This window comes from Ostrea edulis, chromosome 9 (genome assembly GCF_947568905.1).
Source record: "Ostrea edulis chromosome 9, xbOstEdul1.1, whole genome shotgun sequence".
In the NCBI taxonomy this organism is placed as follows: domain Eukaryota; kingdom Metazoa; phylum Mollusca; class Bivalvia; order Ostreida; family Ostreidae; genus Ostrea; species Ostrea edulis.
The window spans coordinates 51,994,977-52,007,937 of NC_079172.1; the positions used below are offsets into that span (position 1 = coordinate 51,994,977).

The 12,961-nt window shown below is 32.7% G+C and overlaps 1 protein-coding gene across 10 annotated transcripts in view; it reads right to left on the bottom strand.

The window, feature by feature from the left end:
- The window catches only part of LOC130050218 (uncharacterized), a 48,996-nt gene that overhangs the window by 15,767 nt on the left and 20,268 nt on the right, over positions 1–12,961 (bottom strand). For all 10 annotated transcript variants that reach the window (XM_056149518.1, XM_056149524.1, XM_056149525.1 and 7 more), the window contains 7 exons: positions 12,144–12,291; positions 11,378–11,610; positions 11,009–11,085; positions 9,275–9,338; positions 4,256–4,468; positions 4,014–4,128; positions 197–305 (listed from right to left, as the gene is read on the bottom strand). In XM_056149518.1, coding sequence (XP_056005493.1) covers positions 197–305; positions 4,014–4,128; positions 4,256–4,468; positions 9,275–9,338; positions 11,009–11,085; positions 11,378–11,610; positions 12,144–12,291 — 959 coding nt within the window. The remainder of the gene's footprint in view (positions 1–196; positions 306–4,013; positions 4,129–4,255; positions 4,469–9,274; positions 9,339–11,008; positions 11,086–11,377; positions 11,611–12,143; positions 12,292–12,961) is intronic.

Here is a 12,961-nt window from a genome sequence, read left to right on the forward strand (position 1 = left end):
AACAACAAATGTGCCTAATTTGTCCCGTTAAAATGAATTTTCAATTATATTATTTTTTTAAAATGTTTTCTGATTTTAATGAATAGTTTTTATGTAATTCATAGAAAAATATATACATTTAACAGTATTTACTTTGCAAGTATATATATATATATATATATATATATATATATATATATATATATGGTGTTCTTACCTCCATGATAAAGAAAATTCATTAGGCTGTTTTCCATCCTTCACATAAACAGTTCCGTCCCTTTTCGTGAAATCATTGGTCCTATTACCGTCAAAAGTACCACACAATCCTACAATATAAGTTATACCACACAATCTTACAATATAAGTTATATCACACAATCCTACAATATAAGTTTTACCACATAATCCTACAATATACGTTATACCACACAATCCTACAATATACGTTATACCACACAATCCTATAATATAAGTTATACCTCACACAATCCTACAATATAAGTTATACCACACACAATCCTACAATATAAGTGATACCATCCAATCCTACAATATAAGTTATACCACATAATCCTACCGTATAAGTTATACCGCATAATCCTACAATATAATTTATACCACACACTGTAAATGGTCATAAATTCTCTGATTCAGGTTAAAGTACATTACATATTCAAAACAACTGATCACAGGATTATTTTCTGAGGAATTCGTCCATGTGAGACTGTTCTACATCATTTACAGATCATCAAAGTCATGATATTGTAAACATGCCACATGGGACTTCTTCATATTAGGAGTGTGCAGCATGTTCCACATAGGGTAGTAAGGGATCATTTACATCTGATATACACAGTTGTAGAGAGAATTTTTATACAGTTTATCTACACAGATGTTGAGATAGTTCTTTTATTCTCCATGCCTATTGTGAGGAAGGGCGCAGTTTATACGACCCCCTCCTATAACTGTATCTCCATATGGAAGTGAGGACTCAAAGTTCTGGTTACTAAGCCACACTGTCCTCACTTTCTATCTACTGAATCTATTGATTGAAGTAAAGTATATGAAAACTAGAAATGTCAACGGGTACTCGACTAATGCACAATCATACCGATTATTGACTAAATAATGACGAAGATGAAATCTTGTTAAATGGGGCATTAAATAGTATTCATTAAATTTCTAAAGATTAGATTTGACTGCTTGCTTTCGTGCGTAAAATCTTATAAAGATAAGACCGAACATGTTTAGTTCATTGTCTACAGGAAATCATCTGCATGCTGAATTTCAGTCGGCAAATATGCCTTCAAAATCTCCTTCCATTTCTTTACCAACTGTAATGATATCCATTTCTTCATGAATGCGATGCAAATGTGTACAATCTACGTATGAATCTTGATAAATTTAGTACTATTTTGACGTCTAATGTGATTCATGTCATCATATATTTTCAAAAATGATATTCATATCTTAAAAAGATCCCACAATAGAAATACTGTCAAATGAACATTATGTGAAACTAAACTGGCATTCACTATTGTAACGTCCGTCCGGATCGAAATCTTTCATTGAAACGTTTGCAACAACAACAAAAAACCCGCGAAAGTAACGAGTCCACTAAAGAACTTCTTCCACTACCACATTATTGTTAGGGGTTGTAAACATCATAGCCAGTTAATGAAGTCAAATTCAATGAATTATTTGGATTCTGAATATTTGCGCCAAATCATAAAATCCAAAGTAGCAATTCAATAATGCAAATTTACCATCATGAAAAAAGTGAGCCACTCTTTTGAATGAAATAGAATTTATATCAGAATGACCGATACATGGTCATCCAGAACAACATTACTGAACATCATATTGTGGATGATTGGAAGGGGAAGGGGAAATGCAATATTTTGTCTGAGACATATCTAACCTATCATATATGTCTCTTTTTCTAAGCATTCGATAATGCCAAAATATTTTCGCTGTGCAAAATTATGAACAAAATGTGGGAGCCCTTTGGAACTCATTACAAAATATGAAAAAACGTCTGGTGGAACAATACAGACAGGCCCGTACCCAGACTTTTTCAATGGGGGGGTGCATAAATTTACGGAGAGTGGTTTGGGGGCCACTTAAGGTCCCCAAGCGGGTCCAGGGCGAAGCCCGGTGGGGGGTCCTGGGGGCGAAGGCCTCCGGAAGCAGAAGCGAAATAGAGAAAAATAAGGGTAAAAATGCTCTATCCTGGATGCAATTTTTGCTTTTTATTTACTTATTTAATACTCATAAATATGAAAGGGGAAACATACTAAAATTGGTCATATGTAAGGAAATGCTGGTCAATAATGTGTTCTTGTCTAATGAAAGTTATTTATTAATTATATGAACTTGGGCTTTCAGTTTTGCTTTTATTTCCTTAATATCCCCTAGCAGGTACCAATGATCACTTCTTCTTTAAATTCATTCACAGAGCCAAGATGCAAAATATGAAGTAAAACATGTATACATGTTAACATTTTTATTCAAACTTTGTTTCAAGAAATGGTAATGAAAGGTGAACAAAACTTCAAACTACAACACAGTACTAAGTCCAAAAATGAAAGATTTTAGTCATAAATTAAAGACAGCATTTATAAAGGGCACTGCTAAAAGTTCTTAAGGCAAAAAAAATTGCGTGTCCAGTTATCATCGTTATATGAAAAAAAAAAAAAAAAAAGAGTTGGTAGGTTGAAAGTTTTTTTTTTTAATTTCTATGTCCCAACATTTGATCCCTGGGTCGTAAATTTTTATTGATTTCCATATGTACGTATGTCCAGCTAAACTGTGATGAGCTGCATCCCGCGTCATGCAAGGTATTTTTAGATTTGTCAGATGTTCACTGATTGATAATAAGTTCAGTTTTAGCGCAATGACAGACAACACAATACATTTGTACGTTTCCGAAAAGCATTACTCTTTTTAAATTTTGTATGCAGTTTAATTGTGATGAGTTCGACTCGTACTTCTGAAGATATACTTTAAAGCATTATTGATATTACCTGTGTACTACAACTGCAGTCACACTAAAACTCAGCTAGATCAAATCGATCTTTGAAACAATGCATTTGTCCCAGAATGTCTGCAAAACATACCACTGATCAAGACTCAATTCGTTTAAAAAAGAAACCGAAACCGGATACGTTGTTAACCGTATTTCTTTGCGTATAGGCAATATGTATTGAATTTATTTCGTGATATTCCTTACTGTGGAAGTAAAAGCTAGGGATTTTAGAAAATATTTGACTTTAATAGTGCTTGATGATTTTCACAGCCGACTTTAATAGTGCTTAATGGTTTTCACAGGGGGTGCCTTTGCACCCCCCCCCCTCGGTACGGGTCTGACAGAGTATAATCATTGACTACAAAATACAAAAAGGTGATTTAAGTCGACCAGGAGTGGGTAACGATTTCCTGAACGATTTTGATTGGCTACGCACGTCACGTGATCTTCCCCTATGATGCCATTTTTGCGGTTTGTGTTTAAATAGTGCTAATTCTATATGACTTAACTCTCATTATGGAGACCAACAATTTACCTGTGCCTATTATGTACAACGAAAGACAACTATCGCGTAATGTAAGAGATGACGTGTTTTTTTTTACTTCATTATCCGATCATGCGCACTATATGGACAGCCTTTTGGAATAAGTAGCTGCTACAAGCAACGACAGTTTTAGTGTTTTATTGTGACGACATCAATATTGTTACGTAATGTGACGTTATATCTAACAATAAATCTTATAAAAACAAAAGCTTGTCATTTTTGTAAATATTTGAAATTGTTTCATTTAATAAGCGAACATGTAATTTGGTGGGAAACATTTTTCTATATGATTACTTACATTTCAACATGAATAAAATAAAGTTGTATGACAAAGTTATGGACAGGGTCCTCAGACAATAACTGGGTTTTTTTCTCGAACGGATCTGTTGTACGGTAAATGATTAATTGTCGTGCGTTGAAATTTATGTAATATGAGAAAAAGTCACTTGTTCATTACTTTACCTTCAGTGTTGTTGTAATCAAGCGTAGAAGCCACAACTTTGACATTAAGAAACCGTCTCCCTAAAATCACCCAGCCATTCATTACAATCACCTTTGCTCCGGTGGGTAGAATTATCTGTAACGAAGGATATCAAAATTTATAGAAACAAGTTCAAATTTACAGTTCCATCATAAGTTTCATTCTACACTACATTAAAAAGACAATCTAGGTCGCTCCAACGAATTGAAATATAGATATAAACCTCATAGGTCTTTCCTCCAAACCTTCGAATAACTTCTGTGCCTGGTGTTAAGTCCCCATTTAGATACATCTTAATGGTATATGGTGTCTGTTTGGGTGATTTCCCCATAGTAGGTCCGCACACATCAACTAGAATGACGTCATCTCCGGAGCGGACTGCTATAGCACAGTTACAGGATGCACGTGTATCACACTTTCTGTAAAATGTCCGTACCTGGAAAATATTATTTTACAACAAAAATATCATTTAATATATATAATAACATGGACCATCTTAAGTCATTAATTGCAAACTTTGGGATTTGGAAACTCTACTTAAAGCAAGTTTGAATGAAGCTTTGTTTGTTGACAGTTATTTGACAAAGTACACCATTTTCCATTAATGTTTGAGTAACCTTATTAAAAGGAAAAAAAATATATTAAAGATTGATCAAAGAAGTCAACGGTTTTAGTCATGGTAAATCAATGTATATCTTTCATCAATTTTAAATATGGTGAAAATTTAACTATAACATCACACTTTTCATCATAGATATACTACACTGTCAAAGTTGTTGTTAGTTTCACTATAATATCAAAGTTTTTCTTATAGTTTAACTATAACACCAAAGTTTGTATTATACATAACTATTTATAACTAATATGTCAAAGTCTCTTAGTTTAATTATAGCATAAAAGTTTTAATTATATTTTAACCCTAATATCAAAGTTTTTATTAAACTTTAACTATAATATCAATGTTTGTGTTATTGTTTAATTATACATATGTAATATCAAAATGTTTACCAAAATGATAGTGAATAGAAGTTTTTATCATAGTTTAACTAAATTAGCAAAGTTTGTATTTTAGTATAATTATGATATGAGCGTTTTTACAAAAAGTATCATCGTTTGTGCTACAGAGAATCACAATATCAAACATTTTACTAAAGTAAATCAAAGCGTCCAAACTTTCAATAAAGTAAATAAAAATATCAGAGTTTATACTATAATGGTAAATCGACGTATTAAAGTTTTCACAATAGAAAATCAAAGTATGAACATTTTACTGTAATAGCAAAATAAAGTATTAGAGTTTGTACCATGAAAAATCAAGGTATCAAATTTTGTATTATAGCAAATTAAAGTATCAAAGTTTGTACCCTAGCAAACTAAAGTATCAAAGTTTGTACCCTAGCAAATTAAAGTATCAAAGTTTGTACCATAGGAAAATAAAGTATCAAAGTTTGTACCATAGGAAAATAAAGTATCAAAGTTTGTACGTTAATAGCAAATCAAAGTTTCCACTTACCATTGAACAACATTCTACTTAGTATTTACAGATTGAAATGACAAACCCAAAATTAATCATAAAAGTTGTAGCTAATACATTGTTTTTAGGTTGTCTGCGTCACTCAGATTAGTGATGCCTTTAGTTAAAACTCCAGTGACCGATAAGGTATGTAGGTCTGGTAAGCCTTTTGTTTTACTCATATGTACAACTTTTTCGAAATTTGCAATATCCGGATGGAAATATTAAAAAACCAACATCAGAGAGTCTCTATTTGTACAGCTGTGTTTAATCCAATAACGTAAAATGAAGGGAGGCAAATTACTGTTAATGATTCCAAAAACATCTTACGCCAGTGAACAGTTACACTCAAGCTTCTTGCTGACAGTGAAGTTACACTTAAGCTTCTTGCTGACAGTCAACAGTTACACTCTAGCTTTTTACTGACAGTGAACAGTTACACTCAACTTTCGAACTGACAATGGGAATTTATCAAATGAGAATTTTGTACATTACTTCAATCAAACATTATATTCATGTTATAAAAACAATACTCCTAACTAATTCAAATACATGTTTGCCCAACTCTCTATTTTGTATTGCTTGTGGGAGTTATGAGATTGATCACTGTTCGTTATCTTCACCTTTCATTCCAACAGTTCAATACCAGTGTTATAGAGCAAGATTTCCAGACGACATAGAATATATCGCGATTTTTGTACATAATTCATCGGTGGGTTCAATCAATATACATGTTATAAAAATGTACATCTTCTACTGCATGCCATTTTCACTTGTGCTATTCATTTAAAATATTTTTTTCACTACAAGAAATTGAAACAGGACGCATTTTTGCATATGAAAAGGTGAAGATAACGAACAGTGATCAATTTCATAAATCGTATAAGGAATACAAAATTAAGAGTTGGGCAACCACAGACCCCTGAATATACCAGAGGTAGGATCAGGTGCCTAAGAGGAATAAGTATCCCTCTGTCGATTGTTCGGTGTGAGCCCTACATTTTGATCAGGTAAACGGAGTGATCCGTAGTAAAAATTAGTGTGTCAAGAACGGCCTACCAATTAGTATGAAAAACGTCCGACAGTATTTGACTCGATGACGGGTTGTATTGGCAAGCTAAATGGTTATATGACCATAGAATTTACGAAATGTTGACTTTAAACAAGATTGTTGAAGCCCCTGCACAATCAATTTGTTTGACAGTAGCCTCGATTTAAAAACTGATCATACGCAGAAGCTCTTGCATATTGAATCAGTTAAGAGACATAAACACCATATGCAGTACTTTGTAAATTACACGTACTATCATTTTCAAAGTAGCTTGTAAGACTACTTCTAATTGGTTTAACAACCCAAGCATCATTTCCGTAAACCCTGCTGAAGCCATGGTATAAATAACGTTACGTCAAATTGTATAGTCTCTCAACAAGGGAAGGGAATCATTTAATGACTTCTTTGCTTTAAAAGGTATCCGTCATGATTCAATGAATTGTGACGTCACGTTTTTGTTTATAACTGGTTTGTAAAACACTTAAAATATTTGATAGGAATTTCTTAAATAATCACATGTAGAATATCTCATATCATTTGTTTACATAGGAAATACATTCGATTTGGATAACTGATAGTGTTTTCTATGGAGCTTGTAAGACGAGTTCTGATTCCATAACAAGTCGTGTGTAAATTGCCATTGATCCTGCTGAAGTCGGAGGTAAATTAAATGAGCCACGATGCAAAATGACGTTTATTCCTTAGAACAGATTCATCATGATTCAAAGTATTCAGAGTACGGTGATCAATCTTGTAACTCTTATAAGAAATACAAAATAGAGAGTTGGACAAACACGGACATCTGGGTATACCAGATATTGGATAACGTGCCCAGGAGGATTAAGTATCATCTGTCGATCAGTCATACCCGCTATGAGCCCTATGTCTTGATCAGGTAAATGTAGTATCTACATGTATTAACAATGATAATTTTCATTAATATGTCGATTCAATATATCCCAGTGAACTCGAAATAAAATACACCACAGAGTCGTCCACTTCTGCATCATACTTATATATTTTCTTGAAAATAGATGTCAACAGCAATCTAACAAATCCACTTTATGATAAATGGGATGATATCATCTCTATCGTCAAATTCCCATAATTATGTAGCAATATTCCATTATCAACTACAAATGGAGTTCGATTCAATATACAAAAGCATGCTCTGTGTATGATCAATTTATATCGAGGCATACTATTAACAAATAAGTTGATGTTACAGGGGTTTCAACAATATTGTTTAGAATAAAACGTTTGCAAATTCTACAGTCGCTATGACGCAGAATTTACAAATACAACAGATCATTAGGGAAAATGCTGTAGAGCATGTTTCATACCAATTGTTAGACCCTTCTTCACATTCTAATTTAGACTACAAATCATTCCGTTTATCTGATCAAGATATAGAGCTAACAGCGGCATACATAAATCAAGAGGCCCACAGGCCTTATCGGTCACCTGAATACTAGTGAAAAAGTATCACTACTTCCAAGGGCTACATTGTATGAAAACTAGAGGAAAAAAATCCTCTTCTGAATTTCTAAGCTAAATTCTAATGTTCAGCAACAGTGTAAAACTAGATGTGTTCTTAAAATTTCATTGCCTTCAAATGTGCATACACTGATGAAAGGCTTTAAATAATAGGTGTATTAACATTAAAACATCAAAATATATGACTAATTTGGACTCATCCTGAAGTCATAACCCTGGGTTTTGATTGAAATTCACCATTTTTTGCACATCCTTTTCTGCTATTCCTAAGTATGCATTAGATTTTATACAGTATCAGCAAATTACACATAAATACTATATACTAAGTTTTTCCACACCCTGGGGTCAGAACCCTTATTTTGGGGATTATTAAATTTACAATTTTGGTAAAAGACTACCTGCTCTATCCATAGAGTTTCAATTTAGTATCAATAGCACTAAAGAAGATGATATTTACGTGTTTTACACTATATAACAGGTTTGGCCCCACCCTGGGGTCAGAACCCCTCCACCGGGGATCATGAAATTTACAATTTTGGTAGAAGCTTTCCTGCTCTACATCACTATGCATTTAGTTTATCTTACATGTGTGCGGTTCATGAGAAGAAGATTTTTGAAAAAATTGTCAATTTTGGGCAGTTTCTGCCCCGGTCCTAAGGCCCCAAGAGGGCTGGAGACCTGAAATTTTCAATTTATGTCCCCCTTGTCCCAAAGATGCATCATACCAAATATGAAAAAAAAAATTGGACTAGTAGTTATCAAGAAGAAGTTAAAAATGTTCAGTTTTTAACTCACTATGGACGCCACACGACAACGGACGACAACCGATTGCAATAGGTCACCTAAGTTTATTTAGGTGACCTAAAAATAGAAGCGCTAAATCATGATTATGCCAAATAATGTCTCAGCTTAGAGTGCGTAAAATTTATATTACGCTAAAATAAGAGCAATACAGTATCTTGTGTACTATTTTAACCTGATGAAAAGACCCAAAACAGAATAAAGCAGTTTAATACTTGGTTTAATTGCTGTATCAAATCAAATAGAATATTATTTACATAGTACATTTGTCTTATAAAATAAACATTTTTCTGATTACATATAGCGTAATGTTTTAGACATGCATGCATTTGCCAAATAATTCAAATACAATCATAACACGCAATGTGTTCAAGGAATACCTCATAGGACAGTGATTTGTGTCTGTACAGAATAAATTCTCCTTCCAAGTAGTTGTCATAATACCTAAGAATATAAAAGTGAAATACCAATTAATGCGTGAAAATTACATGTAGTTCTTTCTCATTAACAAACTGTTGACATGCATTGCAAAAATGAATACTACACTAGTTAATATATCTTAACCTGGGAAGAATGATCTCATTATGTTCTGTGGTGTACATCATTGAATAGATGAAGGTGATCATCACCATGTGATTTATGTCATGAAAACATTATATACGTAGTATATTTATATATTTGGTTTCGTAGTACACACTTAATAAAGACTATTGTTTTATATGTAAATTCTTCCTTACATTCTATCAAATGTTGTCATATGAGGATCGTTGTACACACTATATAAAGACTATTGTTTTATATGTAAATTCTTCCTTACATTCTATCAAATGTTGTCATATGAGGATCGTAGTACACACTATATAAAGTCTAAGCCTTAAAAAATTAAAAAAATTGTGTGTTTCGGGTAACACTGTTGAAAAAATTAGGGTAGGTAGGTAGGGATTCTTTTTTTTTTTATATATATATATTTTTAATATATGTGAATACTGAAATATACGGTAGATAGAAAATCATGAGAATATTATTTTGTATTTTATAATTTAACTCCAACATCTTTGAAAAATATCAGACAACTAAATTTTACAGAATTTCATATTATCTTAATTTTTCATTTTCTCTTCATTTCTGCTGTGTCACAAAACCTTTAAATTACAGAAATATCAGTGTCAGAATTATATTATCCAAAAGATTTCCCATTCCATAGTTTCTCTGAAGATGACATGTCAGACAGATAGAAACATTTTAAAATTATAGTATTGTTTGAACAAGAATTAGTACATTGACAAAATTATAAACAAAAGTTTCTTTGTGTCTTAATTACAATGCTAATTATCAATTCTTCCTCTCTGTGTGAACATTTTTTGCTCCAAATATTGACCATGGACATAAGCGCCTGGGTCAAGGTTATTGCACTATAACATATATATATATATATGTAAATAATGGAGGAAATTCGAACCTCGAATAAATATTTCTCTCAGACCTATGGTGTATATTTATACATTTTTTAAATGTTTCACAAAACACTAATTTATCCATGTTTTAAAAAATGTCTTATCCCACCGATTCATGAATCCATGTATCTAAGCTTCCTGAAACAATTAAGTTAACATGAAAAAAAAATGCATAGAGGATCTAGATCAAACACAGGGGCACCTTATCCGCTCTGTTCTCTACCAAACATATATAAATACGTATATTTATATATGTGTGATAGAGAACAGAGCGAATAAGGTGCCCCTGTGGATCAAAGAGAAATATTTATTCCGAGTTCGAATTTCCTCCATTGTTTATATATATAGGTTATAGTGCAATATCCTTGACCCTATGACCACGTAGCACCCTGCCATGCCGTCGGATCCGCCATTACAACGCTTGCATGTTGATTTCAATACCGTTAATGTTCACTTAGCTTTTGAAGACATTTCTTAAGAATGAGAAAAAATATTCTGATAAAAATGGATTTTAATACAGAAATAAAAGGAATTTTAATTGGATAAAAACGGACTTTAAAAATCTTCAGGATCGGCGCATTTTTATAGGTTAGGTCGGGTTACCTGAAACACACAATTTTTTTTAGGCCCTATTGTGTTATATGTAAAAATTTTCCTTACATTCTATCAAATGTTGTCATATGAGGATCGTTGATAGAAGAGCACACTGCTATTTTGTTTTCATCCACTACTGTCACCTGAAGTGGATTGTAGAAACATACACATTTCTTGTTTTTTAAAAACTTTGCCACAGTAATACAAGACATTAATTTGTAAGACTACATTTACATTGAATTTCGGATAAGTTTTATTGCTGTTAAGGTTTACAGAAATACAAAGGATAATGAATATTGATTATTAAAAATCCTGTTTTGATTGCAGTTATGTTATTCAATAAACTTCTCGTTTACAACTACTCTCAGTAAAATAAAGATGAATAATCAATCAAAAGAAAAAAGTTCCAATGGTACAGTATATTTATTCACTTGCCTTCACAGTGGAGAACTGCTTAGTTGTGTTCGGTGTTGTGACATACAATTGGATATTTCTTGTTTGGTCCCTATCCTTAAGACTGTCAACTGAAGCCTTGACTGGAATCAAAATTCCCGTGTTCCAGGTGTCCATGGTAATTGGGTAATAGCATGGTTTATTATGAAATGTGTTTACGCCAAACACAACTTGACTGACAGGCGTGCGAGAGCCTGGACATTTTGTTTCTTTTTCTGTAAAGCAAATTTAAATGAATGAGAAAGAGACATTTGGTTCTTTGTGTTTTATATCCTAGTTGATATCCCCACTTCTATCGAGATGTCACAATCTGTATGTAAAATACCACAACTTTTGGCGCTTAATGCGGTATCTGTGAGGATTCTTTATTATGCCAATATTCATAGAGACAATGAACCACCTATTTTAAGACTTCATCTAAAAGATATCTGATGTTTACCACGAAAGCGAAGAAGCAATCACTGCTTATTTTTAATTTCTATAAGTAGGTTTGGCACACCTGGGTTTGAACTCAAAATCTCCTGGTTTCGAAGTGAACGCATAAATCACTGGGATGCTGCAACCAGTCACTCGATGAATGGAGAGGGAGATAAAGTGCTATTTGGACCATTCAATACAGATTCTGAATAAAACAGATTGTGCAAGCCCAATAGTCCTAAACTACTGTATTCTGATTAAGCAAGATTAGCATAGAATTAACCATGATTATTCCAAATATCATAGTCTTGCAGTAAGCTTCACAACTTACCCTTTACAAGCTCGGCAAATACAGTAACATTACATTGGTTATTCTGATGTGCTTTGTCATAGAAAAGTCTCGGTGGCACAGTACTAGTAACATTGATATAGACAGGTCCTGATCGTTCATATGTGGTTATATGTGTTTCACCAACAACCTGTAATAAAACAGTATTATGTAACATTGATCAGTATTATGTAACGCTATTGATATGGGAACTCAGTACTCATGTGTTCAAAACATGGTGACAATGTGTAATATGTGCCGATTTCCCCTTTATTAGTTGTGAACTCTTATTGAATGAACTAGTTAGTATTATGTAACATTGATTAGTATTATGCAACACCTATAGATAAGGGAAATCAGTAGTGATGTATTCAAAATCTGATGTCAATGTGTAATATATGCTGATTTTCCCTTAATAGTTTGTGAACTGTTATTTTTTTGTCATTTGTTACACTAGTAACATAACTGATATTTTGATTCTCATTCAGGTTGTCTTGTTATAAATCATGTCAAGCAATAACAAGCTATGGTGAGCTGTTTCACTTAAGAAAAACATGCTATTAATGAATTAATCCAAAAAGCACCACATGTATCGGGGATTATAATTTAAGTAGATACCACTCTTATTAGGCGTAACGGGGAGTCCAGGCTTTTCCTCCCAGTCCTGGAATATCTCTCTTTTATGTGTTTTGCATAATATCAATAAATACAGCGTAGTTCTGATATTTTCAGCTAAATTTCTACATTATTTGGTATTTACATATATTTATAATTCTATTTGCAATAGTGCCTGAAGCAATTCTTTATACAGTATTCAACAA